The sequence below is a fragment of the Siphateles boraxobius genome, unplaced genomic scaffold, assembly GCF_051911475.1.
Source record: "Siphateles boraxobius isolate OS27281-9 unplaced genomic scaffold, OSU_SipBor_1 3, whole genome shotgun sequence".
In the NCBI taxonomy this organism is placed as follows: domain Eukaryota; kingdom Metazoa; phylum Chordata; class Actinopteri; order Cypriniformes; family Leuciscidae; genus Siphateles; species Siphateles boraxobius.
The window spans coordinates 1,094,086-1,119,919 of NW_027508919.1; the positions used below are offsets into that span (position 1 = coordinate 1,094,086).

Here is a 25,834-nt window from a genome sequence, read left to right on the forward strand (position 1 = left end):
AATAAACGAGTCTGCGTGTGTGTGTGAGGTAAATTTGAAATCTCAAGCTGAAGACTTTCACCGGTATACTCTTGTCATTTTGTAATTTTCTGTAATAAATCAGTCTAAATGTTTAGAACTGAACTGCTGCAGTTCACAGTTGTGCCAATAGATGGCAGTGTGACCTCATAAATAGATTTAGACAGCCAAGTATACACAATAAAATACACACATAATATATGCTTTCGTTTATACATTGATATAATTTTTAACCGAATATTGATGCTGTTAAAAAGTTCAATTAAATCTGAAACTATCCAAATTAATACTTAATTTTAAACTATCCTTAGAATAAATTATATTCTCTCTATCAAATATGTGTGTATATGTATTTATGTGTGTGTGTGTGTGTGTGTGTGTGTATGTATATATATATATATATATATGTGTGTGTGTGTGTGTGTGTGTGTGTGTGTGTGTGTGTGTGTGTGTGTGTGTGTGTGTGTGTGTGTGTGTGTGTGTGTGTGTGTGTGTGTGTGTGTGTGTCTGTGTGTCTGTGTATATATATATATATGTATTTATAATTTTATGTACTAAATATATATATTTTTAAATGTTTTTAGTGCATGGTGCTAAAAAATACTATTTCCAGGATATTTGCCAAAAAGTCATAACATTCATAAATGTTATGAATTAGTATTAACTTCTTCATTCATTGTAATTTATATTTAATTTTAAATTAAAAATATTAATCTGATTCTCCTTTAGAAATCACCTTTATAACATTCTCTATTCTGAATGTTTTAGACTTATTCAAGTCCCTGGATTGTCTTACAATTAATTTTTTTGTGATGTTTGCATTTTTTTAGCTGATATTTCATGCATAATCTACTAAATATCCCATCTTAATATTTTAACACTGCAGTTGCACCGTTCATGCACCAGGGGTGCGCAAGTGAGCAGACTCTAAGCCCCGCCCACAGTGCCTCCCCCTGAGTTTGCCCCTCCCATTTCCTGTCGTTCTCCCCGCCTCCCCTCACACCACACCCTGCCATCTGGCACTGAGTCACCCCTCGCTCGCCCCCCTCTCTTTCTCTCCGCTCTCATTCCTTCCTCTCCACACAAAAACAGGATGAAGGGCCCCTTTCAGCTCCGAGGTTACCCTCGGCAACCGGAGCCTTGGAAACTCCCCGAAACACACACACACACAATCATGGGCATTTAAAGTTTAAAGGGACGGCGTCTCTCGTCAGCTGCTGCTGTGTTTTACATTTAAAGCCCCAAACAACGAACACCTGCTCTGTTTCTTTCTCTTTCTCTCCTGCATCTGTCTCTCTTTCCTTTCATTCTTTCTTTGTGTCAAACTCTGAGCTGCATTCCTGCAGTCAGCAGTGTTACTGAGCGAGTTGTTTTCTATTAGATTACTGAAGTATGGAGTGTGTGTGTGTGTGTTTGCTGACGAGTACATTCCCTTTCTCTCAGGAGGAGAAACATTCTTTCCTTGAAGACTTTAAAAGTGCTTGCGTCGGTTTAAAAATGTGTAGCTTGTTTGAAATTTGTCTGATTCTCAGAATGTTGGAAGAACAAAGATTCAAATTCAGAAGTAACAGATTTCCTCAAGTTGCTGCAGGAAAGTAAATCCACAAAAGACAGGTTGTATTTATAACAAAAGCCTCAGTAAAATATAAGAAATGACTAATTTATTCCTCAATAAGTCACATTCAGTGAACATTAAGACTGTGGTGTGTCTGTTCACTAAACTGTTATAAATTTAAGTTTTAGTATAACATTTAGTATGAACTTTTCTCCATATTTAGAAAACGAATAATTTTTTAGGAGGGGAATGAGGTAAAGTTTGTTGTTTTGCAATAAGTTTAGTGTGCAGTGTGTGTTTGCTGCCACTAGAGGTGCCAGCGCTCCACCATAAACTTCTACAAGACAAAGGAGGCTGTCAGCAATACACTTTAAACTAAAAATAATCTGGAACGAAAGAGAGAGAAATGAAAGAACAAAGTTCCTCTTTGTGTGATGGTATTGTACTGAGCTTGTGGTTGGTTTGCTGATGAGGTGGAATTCACTTGCTTACACTTTAACATGCTGGGCGTGTGTGTGTGTGTGTGTGTGTGTGTGTCTCACTGTGAACTCCATCGCATATACTCTTGCCTTGTATGGGAAAAGAAGAGTGTATGTGTGTGTGTGTGTGTGTGTGTGTGTGTGTGTGTGTGTTTAAACTGAGATCAGGAGTTCCAGAAACAGCAGACATGATGTCTGTGGCTCTTGCTCGACTATTAAACACAGAAAAATAATCATTTTAATGTAAGACAGACAAAGAGACGGACATAAGTGGAAAGACAGCTGGACACTTACAGAAATAACCACAAACCTTCTGCTGTGTGTGTGTGTGTGTGAATAGTTTAGGGTGTAGTTACTGTCATCAGAAGAGAGCTAAATTTGACCAAACCTCCCATTAGGAACAGTTTCATCTTTTGGAGATATATAATGGTATGTCAGTGATATGTCCTCATTTCGAGGTGTGTGTGTGTGTGAGCTCTTTTGTATGAAGCAGATGTGTACTGAGGCTGGATGCCATGAGAGGAAGATAAAAGCCCGAATGGATGAATAGACCTCAGGCAATACACAAATACAAAAGACAGCAGGACGTTTACAACACAATCCAGAAACAATAACATTAAAGAGCCCGTGTTTCAAAGTTCCTGACTGAGCAAACACACACACACACACACACACACACACACACACACACACACACACACACACACACACACACACACACACACACTTACTTGTAAATGTAGTGTTAATGTAACACAGATGTGCTGTTGTCATGCTGCAGTTTTCATTGTGACCTGCAGAGGCGCCATTGGCTCATAAATGAATTTTGGAAGAGTGTGTGTGTGTGTGTGTGTGTGTGTGTGTGTGAGAGAGAGAGACCAGCAGCCATTTTGAATACAGATCCCATTTTATGAATCACAGGCAGTGAACTGCAGAGACTATGTCTGTGTGTTCACTGGCTGAGCGCATAATCAATCACACACTGTACACACACACACATTTAAGATCGCATTATGCTGTTGGCGGATACGTGAATTAATCTCGCTGTCTAGTCTTCACTCTCTTTCTATTTATTTTTTCTGAACTCAGTCACAGATTCAAGCTGTTTATTATTTATGTAGCATATTTCATCCACAATGTTATTTTGTGCTTTACAGTATGGGATTTATAAAATAATCAAAAATGCATAAAAGTAGAAATAATAAAAAGGGAAACAATTATTACAATTTATTTAAAACATATGGAAGAAGTTGCAAGTAGCCTATTTTAATTCTTAGGTATATTCAAATTATTTGTTTATTTATTTAAATATATTTGTTTATTAGGTAATGTATTCTAAAAATATATATCTGGAAGGAGTAATTTAAGAATTCAAATGAAGAGATTGAGTGAATTCAACATAATTAGCTTAAGTTAAATTAACAGCCAGGAAATTTACAAGAAGAAAATATAAAAATACATGTATAAAACTACATAAAAATACAATGTCCCTCAAAGATGGCAATACCAGAAATCCTTGTCCTTGTGGGGACAATTTTTGGTCCACATGAGGAAAACAGCTTATAAATGATAGTAAGTGATGCTTTTTGAAAATATAAAAATGCAGAAAGTTTTCTGTGATGGGTAGGGTTCGAAAACAGTATAAAAATCATTGTGTTTATGGAAAGTCCCCATAAAACATAAAACTCAACGTGTGTGTAATGTAATCCAGAGCTGGTTCACTCTCTTGAGCGTTTCCATATGCTGCTGTAACTCAACACACACACACACACACACACACAGATGCCAGAGACAAATGTACTGCTCGGAAATGAGGTGCAGAGAGAGAGAAAAAGTTTGAATGGAGGAGAGAAAGTATTGAGAAAGACATTAGAGAAAGAATAAAGGACAAAAATGGATAGAAGAGAACAGGCCAGATTGCAGATGAAGATGTTTATCTGATCTTGATTGTGTTTCATGCAATATGAACGAAGGAGGTTATCACACACACACACACACACAACACACAAGCTGACGCTGTGTGTGTCTGTGGTCCTTCTCTGGAGACTCGTCAGTAGTGTGAACTTTAGTCTTCACGTTTCATTGAAGCTGTTGGGCGTTTGACTCTCAACCCTGACCTCTGACCTCCTCCTGCTCACCTCACAGTCTGTCTTTAGAACAGAAATGCCGACACACTGGTGTGTGTGTGTGTGTGTGAGTGTGTGTCCTTGTTTATATTACATTGCGGGGACTAAATGTCCCCAGAATGATAATAAAACCTGAGATCAACTACATTGTGTGGACCAGCCAGCAGTCCCCACGAGGGAAATGGTTTAATAAATATTCTAAACTTTGAATTTTTAAAATGTAAAAATGCATAAAGTTTTCTGTGATGGGTAGATTTAGGAGTAGGATTAGTGTAAGGGGACAGAATATACAGTTTGTACAATATAAAAACCATTATGCCTTTGGAGAGTCCTCACGAAGATAGCGGACAAGTTTGTGTGTGTGTGCACGTGCACGGTTCTCTTTCTTTTTTGGATTATATATTTCCTTTGATTTTTCGAAGGTGAGTCTTTTTTTTCTTTATTTTTTTTGTGGTAATTTGATCTATGAACTAATTTTACAACTAAAAAATCCAGGACAAATAACGTGCACGTGATCTTTTTTTTTTTTTTTTTTGGTGCCCCCGAACCCACCATAGACGTGAATTTTAAAAAAAGCCTCTCAATTGACATGAGTTCTTAACTGCACGTATGATAATCATCAAAGAATTTGAAAATTGTTGTTTAATGCAGTATTACATGAAGTGTTGTACATATATTAACTGGACACTGATGTCACTGCTTGACGTGTTTCATCAACTCCCCAAAAACCCATGTAGCCTGTATGAGAAGTCAAATACTGTGCACAGCCTTACAGAAACATCATTTTCAGCTGCTTTTTTTGAATCTGAGGCCACTATCTTAAACACACATGAGTACTTAACCCCATCTCTTTTTGTGCATTTCTAGTTAAGAAAGATCAAGAGGGATCTGAAGAGAAGAAAAACGCTCAGAAGAAGAAGGTGAAGGAGCTGAAGGTGCTCGACTCCAAAACATCCCAGAATCTCTGTGAGTAGTAGCCAATACACCAATGTTCATGCAGATGAGAAATATCTCACTAGTTTAACAGTAATTTATAGTGTTGTTTGCTCAGAACTGTGTGTGTGTGTGTTTTCCAGCTATATTCCTGGGTTCAAACAGGATGCCTTATGAAGAGATGAAGAATGTCATCCTGGAGGTCAATGAGAAAGTTCTCTCTGAAAACATGGTGCAGGTATGAAAGAGTGTGTGTGAAAGCTGTCGTATTGATTGAGTGGATCTTTGATGTCCATCTGACGTTAAAGTTTAGTTCATTTTTAAACTCTGTTGCGCACCAGTGAACCGCACAACTTGCTTCTTCTCAAAATGATTGTGAAAGCAATCCGGCCTAACGTGAACTGATAACAGCTGTTAACATGTTAACAAACCAAACGCAAATCTTCCACGAGAAAGCACCGACTTCAGTTACCTGGATGAACCGGTGTTATCAGTTTTTATAGGTTGTTATCTGGGGATAACGTAGCGCTGGATGGCTCATTTGACCAATCAGAATTGAGTATTCCACAGAGCCGTGTAATAACCACTGATAACATACTTTGACCGGCATAAAATAATGCATGTCTTTGTCTCCTGAAGCCTTAAAAGCTTGTGCCCCCCCCCCCCCCCCATTTTCTCATGATAAATTTTCTCACAATCTCCACATTATAAAAAGTGTTTTTTTTGTGATCACCATAATTCTGTCACAATGTTCACTTAATGAAGTGGTTTTCTTGTGATTTCGACATTAAAGGCACAGTATGTAAGTTTTCCCGCTAGAGCTCGCTTATTCAAAACAATAACAAAGGCATAGCTTGAACGAGCGTGAAATCAGATCTAAAGGTCGGCTTCCGTTAACTAAAGTCACTTTCTGTGTTGCAGGTTACAGCTGGATCTGTTTTTGAAAAAATCAGCAGTGATTGATTTTATTTTATTGTTATCTTCAAAACTTAATCGCATAATGTCACTTAATTAACCGTTCTTTAGTTGTTGTTTTTTTCAGTTACTAACAAAGTGTTTGGAAAGGAGACCTCAGAACTCTGTAGCAAGAACTAAAAAGCGCTGTTGCTCAGAAAAAGCTGAAATGTTAAGCAATGTTATAATTATAATTAATCTTTTTTTCTATTATTTGTTTGTCAAGTCAAGTCACCTTCATTTACATATGGCGCTTTTAACAATATAGATTGTTTCAAAGCAGCTATACAGTGATAATAGAAAATTAAAGTAACAGAGATTGTTTTGGCTTTACAGCTGCTCTAGAATAAAGTTATTGTCCAGCTAAAGTTAGTTTTATACAAGCCTTGTATAATTGTATAAATGTATAATTCAAAAATTTGTATCGCTTCCACGTAGCCATGTGAAAACCGGAATTATCCCGACAACGTTTTATCTGTACAGAGATAAAGGGAAGGAGGCCTTCACAAGGGAGAGACTAGTGACACTTCAGGACTCATTATCGTCGTGTCCAGGCGCAGGTCCTTCATCAGATCCAGATACGGCCTGGATCCGGTGGACTGCGGTAAACCTCGGGATAAACGGAGAGACTAACATTAGTGTAGACTCCATATGATTGTATCAAGTACATCAGGATTTATGGGAAGGGTTCCCGGTTCCGGCTGACCTAATCTACGCAACCTAACATTGAATTATAGAAGTCTATAATGTGTTGTGTGTATGCTAGGCCAAAGAGATGTGTTTTTAGTCTAGATTTGAACTGACAGAGTGTGTCTGCTTCCCGGACAATGTTGGGAAGACTGTTCCAAAGTTTTGGTGCTATATAGGAAAAGGATCTACCGCCAGTCTACTAAGTATCTCATCACTCCTGCAAACAGGAAGGGGGCTAGAGCAAATTACAGCGCCTGACATCGTACTTGCGAGTTCACAAACCTCTTTAACGTTAATTTTGGTGATCTTTGACTGGCGAAGTTAAACATCATTAGTGCTGACGTGAATAATAATCTTAGAGAATTTACAATTAGCATTAGCCAGCACTTTTAAATTTGCTTTGATATCAGGTGCTCTGGCTCCCGGCAAACATGTGACTATGGTGGCTGGTGTCTCTATTTTCAAGTTCCGTGTAATAGAATCGGCCAATAACTAGGGCACAACAGGATTCTCAGTGGGTGTTTCACTGAGGGGGGAGAACCTGTTTAATGTTGTTATCAGAATGGAAGAGCGGTGTTTTGTCCCGCGACTACAGCATCTCACGGTCACCCAGTTGCCCTGCTGCACGGGCTCTAAAGCCGGAACTGAACAATATACAGAGTTTTCTTAGCTAGTCGCATCCAAAGCAGTATCTAAAGCCCTTGCACTCTTACTATCCTCGATTAAAGTTTGAATGCCTGTCTCTAGTTCTGAAATCTTCTCCATCAGCCTGACTGTCTCCCTGCATTTATCACATGTAATTCCTTTAACCCTCTGGGGTCCTATGTGTTTTTGGGGTCCTGGAGGTGTTCTGACATGCTCTAACATTTGTGCTTTTTTCAGTTATTTATAAACATGTTAATGGCAAAGGTGTAAATTCACTCTATATATTGCCTACATAAAGCCTACATTGGAACAAACACTATAATAGCATCCTAGTTGATGACTTTATTTTTGACAAAACAAACAGCCTAATATATTTAACATTTGAGCAGAAATTGGTGAACAAAAGCTTATTCAATGTGGCAGTAGTCTATAGTTTAGGCTACAGTAAACAGTTAATAATCTATCCAAAAACTAGTCAACGAAATGTTGTCTTTCATATTTCGTCTGTAACATAGGCATATCGTTTGTTGTTTTTATGAGCCTATATTAGGGCATACATATTAATTTGCAGTTTAATACGTTGGTAATACAAAGACATTTTAACGTTATTTCAACATATTTGACACTTTGCATGTGTTGCTTCAGATCATTTGCGTTTGAATACCGCGCGCTCTCCGTGGGCGTGTCACATTAGCAGAATAATGAGCTAAGATAACGATAATGAGATCGGCTGACACCTCTCTCTTTTTTAATAGATTACATAAACAGAGAATATTTATTTTAGTTTTGAATTAGATATTTTAAAAGTACAAACTTAAATGATAATAAAGATATATTGCTCGTGCTTGTGTGAATAGTATTCGCTGAGCTTTGTTTAAGTTTAGAGACGTGCACCAGAAAAAAATTTAACGGAGACATAGAGGCAGAAAGCACACCCTGTTTATTTTCTTCATTTTACAAAAGCACACGGTTTTGATGTTAATGTGAGTGTACACAAAAAAAAGAAGACCCTCTATAGTTTATAATCATGTGTTGATTTTATTTATATGACCAAAAATGACGGAGTATTTTAAGTCTATGTTGCTGCTATGTGGAAAAAAAACAGCAAAACGCGCTGGCGCGTTTCTCGACCCCAGAGAGTTAATGCTGACAGAGAATGCTATACTATACATGTGACTTGAAGTGCAAGTGACAATAACAGGAGAAGACATTACTCACCGTGTTTGTTGACTGATTCTACTTACCTTAGTTGCTTGATAGACTCATTAAAGGCGTTTGCGAAAAAACCGGCAAAAGACGGTAAGCACGGATGGCAGGTTAACAGGCTAGCGAAATACTAGCGTGTTGTGCTAGCGATAATGATTTAGATAAAAGCTAGCGATGTCAGATTAATGTGATAGGCAATATTAGACAATATCTAATATATGTTGATGAATAAGTTAAATTTAGCAAATACGAACAGCAAGGAATTATAGTAAATAGAGATTCAAACAGAAAACTATACGGAGCTTACAGACACAGACCAGCAGAAAGGCAGACAGGAACAGATTTGTTTACGAGTACACAGAAAAATGAAGCCATTATCACAAGAAAACTAGTTATGTCGAGATCACAAGAAATTTGGTCAACAGAAAATATGACGAATATTGAGCTTGGAAAAACATTTGTTGGTTTGCTGTTGTTTAAAGCAAGACCTTCAAGTTTTACAGTCCAGAATTCAAGTCCACATGAAATCAAAATAGCTATTTTGGGTCTTATTGTGAATGAATCATCAGTGCATGTTATTTCAAAATTAAAAAAATTATTCTTCAAAATCTTTTGTCAAAATGTAATGACTGGTTCTGAAACAACTTTCCTTTTTGACATCAGTCCCTCTTATTTTTTTATTGCCACCTTCATACCAGTCACTCATCTATCATCATGATATTAATCAAGTCCCACTTTCTTTAATACTCCGTTTCATCTCATAATGTTTTGAAGCTTGTGACTTTTATCTCACAATTCTGACTTTTTTTTCTCACAATTGCGATTTTACTTGCATGATATAAATTCGCAATTGTGTGTTATAAAGTCAGAACTGTGGGATGTAAACTCGCAATTGCGAGAATTAAATTTGCAATTCAGACTTTTCTTTTTCTCGGATTTCCATGTTTAAATCTTGCAATTCTGACTTATCTGTTCTGACTTGCAATTTCCTATTATCACTGTAAAGCTGCTTTGAAACAGTCCATATTGTTAAAAGCACTATATAAATGAAGGTGACTTGACTTGACTTTATATCTCCCAGTTGCGTATTATAAAGTCACAATTGCGTGTTATAAACTCAGAATTGTGTATATATATAATGTCTTTTTTTCTTTAGAATTGGACTTTATTACTTGCAATTGTGAGTTTATATCTCGCAATTGTGACTTTATATCATGCAATTCTGACTTTACATCTAGCAATTCTGTGAAATAAAGTCAGCATGTCTCCAATGAAACCTGCCAATCTGTGTGTGTAAACTTTTAGTAGGCGAACCAAAATGGACAAAACTGGTGAAACTGGTGTCTTCTCCTGAGTGGTTTTCTAGTGGTAAACATCTTACTGTGTGTGTTTCAGAGTTTGCTGAAGCTGCTGCCGGAGCAGGAACAGCTCAACACATTAACAGAGCTGAAAGACGAGTACGAGGAGCTGGCTGAGTCGGAACAGTTCGGAGTTGTGGTGAGAAAGGCATACAATACTGACTTCTCAGAAACACAATCACACAGAGACAGAGAGAGCATGTGTGTTTCTGTCTCCAGATCAGTTCAGTGAAACGCCTGAAGCCCCGTCTGAGCGCCATCCTCTTCAAGCTCCAGTTCGAGGAGCAGGTGAATAACGTGAAGCCTGAAGTGGTGGCGGTGACGGCCGCCTGTGAGGAGCTTCGGAAGAGCGAGGGATTCGCCAAACTGCTGGAGATCACGCTGCTGCTGGGAAACTTCATGAACGCAGGATCGCGCAACGCCAAAGCTTTTGGATTCAGCATCAGTTACCTGTGCAAGGTGATGTCCTGATCTGCTCTGATTGACAAAAGCGATGAACACTACATTTTGTGTGCATTTGATGTCTTTTAAACTAGCAACTTTTCATATAGCTCATCTAGCATATCGGGAAAACACTTTACAATAAAAACATCCCAATTGTTAATGTTATTTAGAACTAACAATGAGCAATGCATTTGTTACAGTATTTATTCATCTTTAATGTTAAAGGAATGGTTCACACAAAAATTAAAATGATTTCATAATTTACTCACCCTCAAGCCATCCTAGGTTTATATGTATATTCTTTCAGCAGAACACAATTGGAGTTATATTAAAAAATATCCTACATAATGGGAGCAAATCCATCCATCATAAAAGTAATCCATACGACTCCAGGGGGTTAATAAAGGCCTTCTGATTTTTATAACTTTATAAACTATAATCGCTGGTTTTCGGTAACGGCTGTATATGGGTCTAGTTCCGGCAGAAGAGTGACCTCTGACCCGACGCATGAACTCCCTGAAACGCCTCCATTGTCGTCTTGAGTTTTCTTCCGGGAACGGACACGTCACAATATTCCTCATTTAAATAATTAATACACAGAATAAAGGGGCGGGGCCTGGTTGAGTTAGTTAGTAGTGTGTTAATCTGGCGGTTATGGTAAGGGGTGGGACATTTCCTAAACACACTCAAAGCGCTCGACCAATCACAACACACTGATCCAGCCGACCAATCAGAGCACAGTGTGCTTTTCAGAAGGAGGGGCTTCATAGAGACAGGAACTAAACAGAGCGTTACTGACAGACTGGGAAGAGAGGAGCCACAACAATGGAGAATATGAGGAAAATAATGTGTTTTTTGAACATTCAAGCATGAAAACCTATTCTAGTAGAGCCCAAAAATTAAGACTTTGAAAAAGACCATAATAGGTCCCCTTTAACAAATGGAACCTTAAATTGTTACCAACATATGTAATGATTCTCTCTATGGGATGGATTTGTGTTGCCAATATTTGTGCCATTTATTGCACAAACATTAGAAATAAATGCATGGGATTACTAGAGAGAACACATTTTGTACCTTTTTTGTGTTGCTCCCCACAAAGTAAATAAGTGTGTGTGTGTGTGTGTGTGTGTGTTTAGTTGAGAGACACTAAATCAGCAGATCAGAAACAGACTCTCCTGCACTTCCTGGCGGAAACATGTCAGGAGCAGTACCCTGAGGTCATGACCTTCCCAGACGAACTCATCCACGTGGAGAAAGCCAGCAGAGGTCAGTCTCAGTCCAGTCTTCACGTCACTGATTATGCTTTCCTTATTCTATATACACTACCATTCAAAAACATTTTTTTTAAAGAAATTAATACTTTTATTCAGCGAGTATGCATTAAATTGATCAAAAGTGACAGTTGACATTTGTCATGTTACAAAAGATTCTTTTTCACAGTTTTCCACAAAAATATGAAGCAGCACAACTTTTTCCAACATTGATAATAAATCATCATATTAGAATAATTTCTGAAGGATCATGTGACACTGAAGACTAGAGTAATGATGCTGAAAATGCAGCTTTGATTACAGGAATAAATTACAGTTTACTACATATTTACATAGAAAACAGTTATTTTGAATTGTTATAATATGTCATAATATTACTGTTTTTACTGTGTTTTGATTAAATAATGCAGCCTTGGTGAGCAGAAGAGTCTTCTTTCAAAAACGGTCAAACGAGGTATGGTTTCTTAAAAAAAAAAATCTCTCTCTCTCTTAGTGTCGGCAGAGACGCTCCTGAAGAATATAGATCAGATGGGAAAGCAGATTAAAAACCTGGAGAAAGACATTGAGACGTTCCCCCCTCCGCAGAGCGACAAGGACAAATTTGTGGAGAAAATGACTATATCCTTTATTTCCCCTGACCTGTTCCCTGACAGGAAGTGTCACTTTGGTTTCCACTGTCATTTCTGCAAAAATAAATGTTATATAAATAAAGTGTCAATGATCCATTGTGATATCACATCCTGTTTGGGTTCTAGATGAAGTGTGCCGTCCTGCGAGCGTCCATTAAGGAAGTTTGGGAGGATGTTTGTTTTAGTACTTGCTCTCTGTTTGAAGAGAAAAACAACTAATTTCATGCGTTTAATAATGATTTCTAAATCTAAATATAAAAGCTGATCCCTGTATAAGTGATATTGAAGGTGTGTTTTTCTTAACGGAGTCCTGCACAGTTTTGTATCGACGGCTCGTGAGCAGTTTGAGAAGATACAGCTGATGCACGAGAACATGGAGAAGCAGTATGAGGATTTGGGCAAGTTCTTTGTGTTCGACCCCAAAAAGATGAGCCCAGAAGAGTTATTCGGTGACCTCAACAACTTCAGGACCATGTTCCAGGTGAGATCACAACCGACGGTCCACAGAAAATTGACCAGTATTTACCTTGGATAAATATGGAAGCTTTTTTTCCCAAAATTCGGACACTTGCGTGTTTGCATCTCACAATTCTGGCTTTATTCACCTCATTATGTAGCAGCGCAGAATGAAGCTGATTTCTGGGATTGTGTGAGCACTTCTGATAACAAAACGCAGCAAATGGTCAAATAAAAAAATAAGCTGAATAACTCTAATAATTCTGATTTTATAACTCGCAATTGCACGAGTTTAACTTTTGTAACATGATAGATGTCTTTACTCTCACCTTTGATCAATTGATTCCATCCTTGCTGAATAAGAGTATTAATTTATTGTAAAATATGAGTTTTAATCACCCCAAACTTTTAAACCGTGTTTATAGTACCAACATGGGTGTTAATGTTTGCTTGCTTGTGTGTGTGTGCGCGCGTGTGTGTGTGTGCGTGCAAGTGTGTGTTTGTGCACGTGTGTGTGTGCGAGTGTGTGTGTGTGTGTGTGTGTGTGTGTGTGTGTGTGTGTGTGTGTGTGTGTGTGTGTGTGTGTGTGTGTGTGTGTGTGTGTGTGTGTGTGTATGTGTGTGGGTGTGTAGCATATGGTTCAGTCATCAGTCTGTTTAGTATATTAAAACAGACTTTTGTCTAGACTTGCATTCATACTTGCATTCTCTCTGTCATAAAGGGAGCAGAGACTCCATGTCAAAAACACACACACTTTATGATTGTATCTGTTCTGTGATTTCATCTGTTCATCATAATACTTTATAACTTTATATTCTCCTTCAGCTGAACAAACAGAAGAAGATCTGAATCCGAGATCTTGAGTTCAACTCTTCACCTCACTGCATTTATGTGCTTTTTTACAGCAAGCGGTGAAAGAGAACCAGAAGCGGAAAGAAGCAGAGGAGAAGATTCGTCGAGCCAAACTGGCAAAAGAGAAAGCAGAAAAAGAGAAAGAGGAGAAACAGAAAAGAATGAACGCTGGACAGATACTCAACATCAATGATGGTAAAGATTGTGTGTGTGTGTGTGTGTTGTGAGATTCAGAACACTTTGCTTTCGCACATTTCATGAATACTACATCTAACATAAATGAGCTCTCTCTCTCTCTCTCTCTCTCTCTCTCTCTCTCTCTCTCTCTCTCTCTCTCTCTCTCTCTCTCTCTCTCTCTCTCTCTCTCTCTCTCTCTCTCTCTCTCTCTCTCTCTCTCTCTCTCTCTCTCTCTCTCTCTCTCTCTCTCTCTCTCTCTCTCTCTCTCTCTCTCTCTCTGACCTACTTTTCTGGTCTGGCTGTAGTTTAAAACTTTTGGGTCAAATTTCCACTCTCATTATTACTGCAGACCTGTGTGTGTGTGTGTTTGAGGGAGGTTGATAGTAAAAGATGGTAATAAGGTCTCTTTTGTTAATATTAGTTAATTCATTAGCTAACTTGAACTAAATTGATAGATATATTTACAGCCGGAATTAATCTTAGTTCAAAAAATTTAGTTTTTCATTGTTCATGTTAATTCATTAACTAATCGTAATGGATAACTTTTGATAGTTTTTATAAATGTTGACTAAAAATTAAGATTAATAAATGTTGTAGAAGTATTGTTTATTGTTAGTTCATGTTAACCAATGTAGTTATTTATCAGTTAAAATTTAATTAAGTATATAATTATAAAATACATATTTTATTACTTTTTTTATCGAAGGGAAAGGAAAACAATACAACAAATAACAAACAATATAGAACTTCCAAACACAGATACAATTTATCCTTTCCACCCTTTTTTGTTTTTACCTCCCACTTTTAAACAGTACACGGACACATATACACATAAAAAATAAATAATAATAATCAAAAACAAAACACTCTAATAAGAATGTAAGAGGGAATAATTAAATTAGATCACAGAGTGCCGTGTTATAAACAATAAACCATATTTTATTACTCATTTATTTTTTAAATTTGAATTTTCCTTCATATTTTTTTTTACCTTTAATTTATTTAATTTATTTCAGTTTAGTTTTAGTAACTTCAGTACTTAACTTATTTGATTTAAGTGAGATGCCAAGGCATTTTTAGTTTAAGTTTTTAATCTAGTTTATAAATCAGCTTTATTATGTGGGTGCCACGATAACATTTGAGGTTTGATTTGCATACAGATGGCTGATTTGAAAGTCAGTTGAAAGAACACACACACACACACACACACACGTATGTTCTTTCCACAAGACTACAGAAATCCGCATGCATCTCATCTGTTTGTTTCCCATCTCTCAATCCCCCCCCCCCTCTCTCTCTCGCGCACACACACACACACACACACACACACACACACACACACACACACACACACACACACACACACACACACACACACAGGGTTCATTGAACTCTCAGGGTTGAATATTTGAAATGTTTGGCCTCGACATTCCCACATTCTCAAACACACACACGTTATCTTTAGTTTAGCAGTCAAACCCTGAGAATTAGATAAATCAAAAGTGTTTCCCACATTAGTCTCCGCAGTTCCTGTGGACGGTCAGTGGGTGTCAGTGTTGTGTGATAGATACTGTGTGCAGACAGATGTCAGACAGATGTGATGGTCAGCACTGTGGTGATGCTTCACATAAGAGTGTTTAATGGCTGATGATGGTCTAATGCGGCAGAATGTGTCATGAGGAGCACTAAAGCGCTTCACTAACAAACAGGGTTACATTGTGTGTCCTCTACAAAAACTGACTGTGGTAAAGAAGAGTTTCTACCAAAAGACCCCAGTTACTGGGTATGAATAGAATTGAACTGTTAAAATATCAAGATTTTAGTGTATGATCTTTGATGCTGTAATTGGTCACCACGTATTCATCAAATTAGTGTTTAAACGGTCCCGCAGTGTAATATATTTTTAATGTACAAATATTCCATGTGGTCTCTCAATGATGAAAACTACATGCACAATAATTAATCAAATTTAAATAAATAAAATTAATTATATATATAAAATATATACTGTATAACTATGTATGTATATATATATATTTTTTTTTTTAAATATTAAATAAAATATATTAATTTTAAATACATTTAAGAAATTTTAAATTGTAATTAAATTGTATAAAATTACAATTAATAACAGAAATGCTTCATGAAATATGAACAAGTTACATTTAGATTTGACACAATACTGGAGGGAAACACTTATTGTGTCTTTTCTAAAATAGAACTCTTCATTTTTCTATTTTCCAGTGATATTATAATATATACATTTATAATATGTAATATGCAGCAGGGAGAAAATCTCAGCAGATCAGATGTGCTGTTCCTATAACACACCTCACGGTGGTGTGTGTGCACTGCAAACAGCTCTGTGTGTGTGTGTGTGTGTGTGCGTGCGTGCGCGCGTGCGTGTGTGTGTGTGAGAGAGATCTAGGTTGTCAGGTCAGACACAACCATCTGGCTGCAGATTTTCTGGGGATTACAGTGAGACTAGCAGTGTGTGTGTGTGTGTGTGTGTGTCTGTATGAGCTGCATACAGACACACTGTTCAGTGTTCAAGGTTTGTGTGTGTGTTTATGAAGGTTGGTGTGTGAGTTTGTGTATATTGGGAGGAGGTGTGCGTGTGCGTGTGCGTGTGCGTGTGCGTGTGTGTGTGTGTGTGTGTGTGTGTGTGTGTGTTTATGGGGGGCAGGGAAATTAGATCCATAAATCTTTAACCCCATGTTGTCCAGAGAGGATGTGATTTAAACCATCTGTCTACACACACACACACACACACACACACACACACACACACACACACACACACACACACACACACACACACACACACACACACACACACACACACACACAACCCTGAAATCATTCACTATATCAAGTGGATTGAAATCAAGCCACACGCTTTTAACAAAAACTATTTTACACAAACAAACTATTTTCAGAGCATACAGTCCTTCCCATCGTGTGTGTTTGTGTGTGTGTGTTTCAGTTATGTAGGTCAACAGTGTGTATCAGTGTGTGTAAGGTAGGGGGTGCTGTCTGCTGTAACTGGTGACTCTGATGATGTTTACATTCCCATGATCCTTTGCTCCTCTCTCATCTGATGTCACTGTGGCTGAGACTGTTGCTCTCTAGTTCTACAGTTCTGCATGTGTTTCAGCAGTAATACTTTGTGTGTTTGTGTGTGTGTTTCAGATAGTGATGCTGAGACCATTATTGATGTATAATATTAATAGTTTTTTTTAAAAAATGTGTGTGTTTAATGTTGTATTTGTGTGTTTCAGATGGAGATGAGACTGGTATCATGGATGGTCTGTTGGAGGCGCTGCAGTCTGGAGCCGCTTTCAAGAGGAAGAGAGGACCACGACAAGCAGGTAACACACACACACACACACATCATTACAGTTCATTTGTCAGATGTGCAGTTATTGCTGGTATTGAGGGAACACAGAATGCAGAAATGTTTCAATTGTGAAAAACAACTACATATAAACTGGACACATGCTGGTTTGTGGGTTTGATTTCCAGGTAAAGCATAATGAAATGTGTCATTTAAATTCAGTGTAATTTGCTTTGGATAAAAAATGTGTCTGCATTCAAAAGCATTCAAAAGTTTGGGGTAAAAAAAAAGTTAATACTTTTATTTAGCAATCTATGCATTAAGCAAACGTAACATTACAAATGCCTTTTACTATATTACTATTTCAAATAAATTCTGTTTCTGTTCATCAAAGAATTCTGAACAGAGTATCACAGTTTCTACAAAAATATTAAGCCGCATTTATAATAATCAGAACTGTTTCTTTTGCAGTAAATATAATGATATAATGAGGAATGATGCTGAAAATTCAGCTTTGATCACAGGAAATAATTATATTTTAAAATATATTTGCATTATATTTCAAAATACATTAACATAGAAAACAGGTATTTTGCTATTTCACCATATTGCTGTTTTAATTGTATTTTTGATTAAATAAATGCAGCCTTGGTCGAGCGGAAAGACTTTTTTCAAAAAAATAAACTCTTACATACCCCAACCTTTTGAACAGTAATTTATTTTTTTGAAAGAAAACATTATTTCAATGTGTTTCAATAGATAGATGTATAGTTCAGAATTACAGTTGTACACAAACTATGTGTGTTTTATGTTCCCTCTCTTCACTGTATTTTAGACTTCCAAACAGTGTGGAGAAGTGCTGTGTGTGTGTGTGTGTGTGTGTGTGTGTGTGTGTGTGTGTGTGTGTGTGTGTGTGTGTGTGTGTGTGTGTGTGTGTGTGTGTGTGTGTGTGTGTGTGTGTGTGTGTATCTGTTGAATGAATCCAGATGTGCTGCTATGTGGCAATTATGAGCATACACACAATCCCTCTCTCCGCCTCCACATTCCCGCGCTTTCATCTTTTGAATTTAGTTCCATGGCAAAATCTCTTTCTGTTTTCCACCCTTTATTCCTTTCTCCATTCTGGTCATTTTTTACTTCACCATCTTATATTCCCTCTCTTTCTCTCACATAAGTTTATTTCTCTGTATCTCTGTACAGTCTTTACTCTGTTTACTTTGCTGCTTCAGACCGTATATTTTCCTTGGAATCGAATCAAAGTGTGTGTGTGTGTGTGTGTGTGTGTGTGTGTGTGTGGCATGAGTCATCAGTGGTGTTTTGTATTTTTAGCTTTTCTAAAGCAGCCCTCTACACAAGTTATGTTTCAAAACCTAGTGAGCTCCCACATGATGCTAAGGCATCCTCAATGCATTAAAGGTTGTTCCAAAATTATGCTGTCTTTTAAAATGCTTTGAATTAGTGATTTATAGCCTTTGTAGACGTTTCAAATCATTAAGAATGCTGGCTTTGAAGGGAGCTGCCTATGTAGACAGCACAAACAGAGCAACACACGCCACATGTGACTCAACCCCTCAACATATGCCACACACACATACCAACACACACCCATTCTGACCACTTGTGCGTTCTGCATATGTATGCGTTCACTCACACACACACACACAGTGTAGATGCCTTTAGACAGACCGCAGGCATGCAGTGTGGAGACAGGAGACGCCCTGTAACCTCTGACCTCTGACCCTCTGCATAATGAGTCATCAGCCAATCAGAAAGATGCTGAGCGACGGACGGCAGCTGCTGCTCGACACGCTTACAAATACACAAAATACATTTAAGTTGCAATGCATTCATAAAAACACCTCATCATTGACATAAATCTGTGTTTAGTATATTAGAAGAAAACAATCAAAAAATAAATAGAATAATAAATATATATATAATATATAAATATATGATATTAAATATTATATACTAAATATGAATCAAATTAAGTAATTAATCTAAAAAACAAAGTTTGCATATGTGTTTTTTGTTGAATATCATATTTGATACATCAGGCTTTTATGAATCATATATTCTGATATAGTGAGAGTATAGAGCTCATATTCAGGAGGAAAAAACACCCACATTTTATTCAGAGGCACAAACTGATCAAAAATATGAAATTTGGTGCAGATGCTGATATTTATATGGCCAAAATGTCCCATGAAATTCTGATGCTTGTAATGTAAATCAATGAGACTTAAAAATAGTATAGAAGACTAGATACATAAAATGCATATGAATATCAGCAGTATCACTCTATATCTCCAATAATATGTCTTAGTAAAATGATATTTGAATGCTTAGTATTATGATCAAAGCTCTGTAGTTTTAAAACCTAAAATGCAATGATGATTAAGAGATGAAGAAATAAACCTTCCTCAAAAACTGATGATCATATTTGATACTCAGTCGTTTTAACAAGATTTAAAAAAATAAAATAAAGATATATGGATAAATAAGCAAACCCAGGTTGTTTTAGACCAGTAAGTGTTCATCTTGAAATATTACTAAGAAAAGTTATAAGTTTACTTTTGAAAAATCAGTAATAACACATGAAGCACAGGCTGAAGAGGGAAGTTTTCCTATTAAAGTAAAAGGCCTTTTACTTGTTAAAGAAACAACTTTGTCATATCAAATATGATACAGCAGATTCTATAGGGTAAAAATAGAAACTCCTGTCAGAAACTCCTCAGTAGAGGATAATAGATGTTAGTCAGGAATCAGGATAGACACCATATGTCATTTTGAAGTGAAGGAAAACAAGACTGTGACAGATGTTTCCGGAAACTTTCCAGTGGTCATAAAAAAGTTTGACCCTTTTTAGGTGGACTATTTTTTTCAAAGTGCGACATGATTTGGTACGCCCTAATCCTAATGGTCTCACATGGCATTTAGGATTGAAAGTATGCAAATTAGGATGCAGCCGGTGTGGGTGTGTCTGTTTTTAGACTCTTCATTAATATACACACATCTGCCGTGTCGTGACCCCACTCACACACTCCTGACTCCTCAACGAAAGACACACACTCCAACATAAAAGACACACACAGACTAATACAACACCCTGTGCCCATCACACAATATCACTTTATAGAGACACCAAACTCACTGCCAGATGCCCACAAAACACACACACACACACACACACTCCATTGTCATGCGCACAAACACTGAGACAGACACACCCTCTCTTTAACCATCCTACGAAAAGAGCAACACACACACTCCTGTTGTCAGCAGAACAATACCACACACTTAATCTTGTTAGATGCACCACATTCTCACTTGTTTTTCAGTACAAATATATAAACATTCTTAAATCAAGGTATTATTTACTTGAGGGAAAAAATTACTTAAAATATTAAGTCTTGCTTTCTAAAAATAAAAAATATATAAATTAAGTGCTTAAAACATAAATGGAGCAAGAAACAGTCGTTTTCACTTTGAATTCAGTTCATTTTTCTGACCCCATTGGCAGATATATTTTTTAAATTTTAAACAAACTCATAATTTTTATGCATTTTTTAGAAAACATGATTTTATATATTTTGTCATTTTCCTTCACAAGAAAATGCATATTGCTTTAATAGTGTTTAGAAATATATTTAAAAAAAAAATATATATATATATATATATATATATATATATATATGAGAGAGAGAGAGAGAGAGAAAGACAATAATTTCCTGCAGTGCCTCCTGCTTCAACACTTCCTAACACTGTGAAATCATTCTTATTTTAGCTTCATTACCCTGGTGATAATTATCTCTGCTCTCTTTTTACACCCAGACTGTCTGAAACACACACACACACACACACACAGACACACACACACACACTAGCAGCAGTAAAAAGTGTGATGAACAGTTCTGTTCATAAGTTTAGGATGTAAAAAGACACCAGGCGAATGACAGGAGTGTGTGAGGTGACAGAGTCTGTTCAGATGTGAATCAGTCATTATGTGGGCCATTTATATAATGTTTACTCTCATTCTCCACTAGTTAAAGAAGTTTGTTTTCTGAAACATTAATCAGAATTAAGTGAGTTGGCTTATAACACACTCAAAAAATTTAAATGTATATATGTCAAAGGGATTATAAAAAATATATTTTTTCCCACTTCTTTTTTTCTGACCCCGCATTGTCAGATATTTTTCTTGTTTTTACCCTAAACTCACTTATTTTTGATTAATTCTTTAGAAAATAAGACTTAATATCTTATGTTTTGATATTTGTAATAGAAACCAAGAACAATTCTGAGGAAGGAAATCACTTTTTGCACTGATGTTTTGTGAGCTTGTATTATATAACTGTTTCAAAGTGCTCTGTAGCCCCGCCCACAGTGAAATGTCATTGGTCCAAAATCCACATGACCGTATGTTAAAGGTGAAGTAGTTTCTGCGACACCCCTTTAATCCCGTATCACATGACTGTAGGTTATTTACAATAAAAGGTCCAACATACTAGGTATACTTGTAGCTGTGTTGCAATGTGTCATGAGTTAGCAACTTAGCAAAACCTGCGCTGTCTCTGTCATTAATGTTAAAGATAAAGATAAAAATAGCTCACTGCTCTTGACTGAATAACTTTAGTAGTTTTAATAAGAATCAGTGTATATTTAATTCATACACTGAAGACTATGCAGTGTTTTAAAGTTTAACTTGATGACTATTTTGCCTACTTATTGTTTCATGTAATTCTGTGTTTCAAAATCCAAAATAAAAGTTTTTGTTTACATAATATATGTGTGTGCACTGTGTATAATTATTTTGTATGTATATATATATATATATATATATAAAGACACATGCATGAATATATTTAAGAATTTTTTTTATTTATATATAAAATATTAATATATAATATAAATATATACAGTATATACATGCAAATATTTCTTACATATATACATTCATGTGTGTGTGTATATATATATATATATATATGCAAAATAATTATACACAGTGCACACGCATATATTATGTAAACACAATATAACACAACACAAATTTGTATGCGATTAATCTTTTCACAGCCCTAGTTTTAATAAAAAAAACTAAAAAATCTTACATGCTTCACCTTTGAACATCAAACATTTTCTGATTGACCGTTTGTTATTGTGCCTTTGCCTTTCTAGAACATGGTGTAATAATAGAAACTTAGCATAATTTTATTGGTATTTTGTCTGAAACTATGGTTCCCGCTGTAAATGTTTATAAGGGCCTCATCTGTCTGTCACTCATTACCTGAAGCTATAATCACACCCATAACGACTTTCTCCTCAACAGACTCAGTGCTGTCCTTATCACAGCTCACACTGGACACCTGCTGGGTAACGTGTGTGTGTGTGTGTGTGTGTGTGTGTGTGTGTGTGTGTGTGTGTGTGTGTGTGTGTGTGTGTGTGTGTGTGTGTGTGTGTGTGTGGTATCATAGCTTCCTCTGAATGGTTGTGATTTGCATACAGGCTGGAGAATGTGAATGAAATATGACGTTCTCAGACAATATTCTCATATGAATGTCTCACCGCAGGAGTTTTGTTCTGCAGCCGTTGCTTGAGTGTTTAACTAGTGTGTAAACTCTTGACAGTCTCCTACTGATCTAAATCAACCAACATGGCGGCCAGGGCACATAACGGATGACATGTATGATATTCTGCTGCTCTCTCTTCTGTCAGGATATGAATCTGATGGATGTTTATTGGAATATTTCAGGTTGTTTTTAATTATTAATGTGGATGAATTGTGTGGCTTGTTTTGAATTACCGCACAGACAATAAACTATACAAATTAAATTGAGTCAACATTAAACTAAATTAAGCTGAATAATGACACTATTATCTTTGTCAGACTGCTTTAGGGCTGAAATTGTATTGGTTTCATAACCGAAGAAATTTGCAAGAATAATACTGTTATTTTCCTAATTAACGTGGAGCTGCTTTGAAATTATCTGTATTGTATGAAGCGCTATATAAATAAATAAATGTGACTCGACATATCCCTCAGCTGCTGGACAGATTACAGTAAAATATTTACAGTAATAATGCTGAAAAACATATAACGCATTTACATGTTAGGGATTTAACAACAATATGAGTTTTTACATTTATACTTTTAAACTTCCAATCTGTTAAGCTTATTTTCTATTATTGTAAAATATGGTGAGTTTGTTTTTATAACTGAGGAACGAGTTCATTAATTTGAAAATAACCAGGAATATTCCTATAAAAAGGTTTGTTGGTTGTTTTTGACTGTAGTGCTTTTAACCTTTGAACTCTTAACACCCGAGTGTGTCCTTCCTAGCATGACGTTTGACTTGCGTGAAACAAAAGTCTAAATAATAATAATAATAAAAAATTCTATTCCCCATTCTGTTTCAGCCAACAATCGAAGAGGAGCCGGTCAGGCCGTGACAAACCTTCTCGCCAAAGAGCTTCTTCAGGAGAGCGCCCCGTCCAGTGCCATGAAAAAGACCCGCCTGAACACCGAGGACAGGAAGGACTCGACTCCCGAAGACACGGGCTCGCTGGAGGATCTCTTAGATGACGCTCCGTTACGGTCAAATTAAAGACTTCCTCTGCTGGTCCTGCTGGGTAAAAGACCGAATGTGTTTTAAGGGACCAAATCTGCGAGGGCGGGGCTCTCGCTAAGCCACACCCCCTTGAGTGAGTCCATACGGCTTCCTATTGGCCGTCACACAGGAGGAGCGGTTTCGTCGTGTCACTTCACACTCATTTTGTCCTTTTCTAGCCTCTTTCGCTCTTCACACAAAATTTCATCTGTTCACCTCTCTCATCTGCTTTTTGCAAGATTCCAAAGATTTGTATATAGATTCCAGAATGTTTCATTCCAAATTCCAAATTCATCAGAGCTTCCTCTTTTCTCTGGGTTCCTTTTCAGAACAGCTGTTCTAGTTAAACTTTTTTGTTTTGTTCTTGACTTTGAAACGTATCACGTGGCTGAATGCTTGAAAGAAGTTACGTTATTGTTCTCGAAACGCACCGTGCCAATAATGTCGAGCCCATAAATGCATGTTCGATTGGTGTGTGCTTGAGGTGTTCTCACTGAGGTTCTGTAGCCCATCACGAGAGTTAAAGAAGGTCTGGTACCGGTTCACGAGATTATTTCTCTTACTTCATTCTGTCGTTTTAACTGAATTATGTTCTTTAAATCTCAAATCCTCATAACTTGGGCCACGTCGCTTTTAAATCCAGTCTCGTATAAATGATTGCGTTGAATTAAATGTCACAGTTTATGCAAAAACAGTTTTCGGGTAGAATCGATAAAAAACATGCATAAATCGTTGCGTTGCGTTGAATTGAATGCAATAAATTATTTCACAACTGTTTCATGAAATAATTGTACTCTGTTTGGTGAACGGCTGCGGTCAGTTTTTTGCGATATGTGTTTTCGTGTTTGTGAAGTGCTGTAGTCCATCTACTCTTTACTGTAACTGCTGATACACACACATTTTCCGTGTCATTTCATCATCACAAGATAGATCAATGTCATGTATATGGTTTAACTTACTGCCAGACAGTGAGTAAAACTCTCATGTGTAAAAACTGTAAAATACATTAACTTTGAGGGCAAAACTAACATTGCCGAGACCTTTGGCATTTATTGGCATTTTAACTCCTGTCATTGATGCTGAAATATCTGTTCAAACACGCACATAGATTTATTAAACTGGACTCTTTCTCTTTACAGTCTTCGCAAGATATCCCTGTGTTTTACATCTCCAACAGATACTGTTTAACAAGTCCACCTTTAAGACTGTTCTTGAGTCAAAAACTGAGTGTGTGTCAGTGAGCTCAGAGTTTCAGCTTTGCAATATGACTTACCTGAGTGTTGATGTTGGCTGAATGTTTGAGTGTCGAGATCACTGTGTAAAGCCGTAGCTCCGACTGCGTCCGTCAAGAAATCCTGAGAACATTTCTTCCAGATTATACTATATTAAAACATATATATGCGTTTATGTAATGTGTGTAAAACATCACAATTTGCTGCCTGGACACAATCACATCTGAAAGAGCACAAGGACATCCTGTCGTTTTTGAAGACAAATTTCCAATTTTTGGTATTTTTGAATTTTTGTGGACTGATTTTTTTGGAGAGCCTGCAAGCCAACCGATTCTGCTTAAAGGTCGATCGTACACGGTTTCACTTTTCTTGGAAAAGCTGGATAAAGAGCACTGGAAAAACGTTTTCTTTGTTTTGATGTTTTTTATGAACAGTTTTTCTGTCATTTTTATTGTTGATTGTTTTACTGTAATGATAGAGATTGTATTGGTGAGATCCATTTGGTCAAATTGCGTTTTGACTGTAGAGATGTTTATTCTGGTTATCTCTAAACCTACACCATTAAATTCTTTAATACTTATTCTGTTTTAGTGTGTATTTATGAACAGATTTTGGTATCTTTGGAGGGACTGAAGTTCTGAAAAGACCCACAGAAGATTAGCAAAACGCAGGACGGTGACAACCCTGGCCTGCAACACAAAAGTGTCAATAATTGCAGGAATATTTTTTCCAAAAGGTGTGTTTAGGCGTCACGCTTGTATATAACTGAAATCTGCAACAACAACAACAAAAACAAAAAAATAGAAATACGATGGTACTTTTGGGACTTTTTAATTAGTGTCATAAAGATATTTGTAC

General features: G+C 36.8%; 1 protein-coding gene across 1 annotated transcript in view; it reads left to right on the plus strand.

Annotated features, from left to right (window-relative positions):
* The window catches only part of diaph1 (diaphanous related formin 1), a 123,680-nt gene extending 98,124 nt beyond the window's left edge, over nt 1–25,556 (plus strand). The window contains exons 18-27 of the mRNA XM_077247266.1: nt 5,046–5,144; nt 5,255–5,349; nt 10,002–10,103; nt 10,184–10,423; nt 11,548–11,677; nt 12,176–12,300; nt 12,628–12,792; nt 13,673–13,814; nt 17,078–17,167; nt 23,554–25,556. Coding sequence (XP_077103381.1) covers nt 5,046–5,144; nt 5,255–5,349; nt 10,002–10,103; nt 10,184–10,423; nt 11,548–11,677; nt 12,176–12,300; nt 12,628–12,792; nt 13,673–13,814; nt 17,078–17,167; nt 23,554–23,741 — 1,376 coding nt within the window. The 3' untranslated portion in view covers nt 23,742–25,556. The remainder of the gene's footprint in view (nt 1–5,045; nt 5,145–5,254; nt 5,350–10,001; nt 10,104–10,183; nt 10,424–11,547; nt 11,678–12,175; nt 12,301–12,627; nt 12,793–13,672; nt 13,815–17,077; nt 17,168–23,553) is intronic.
* Nucleotides 25,557–25,834: the final 278 nt, after the last annotated feature.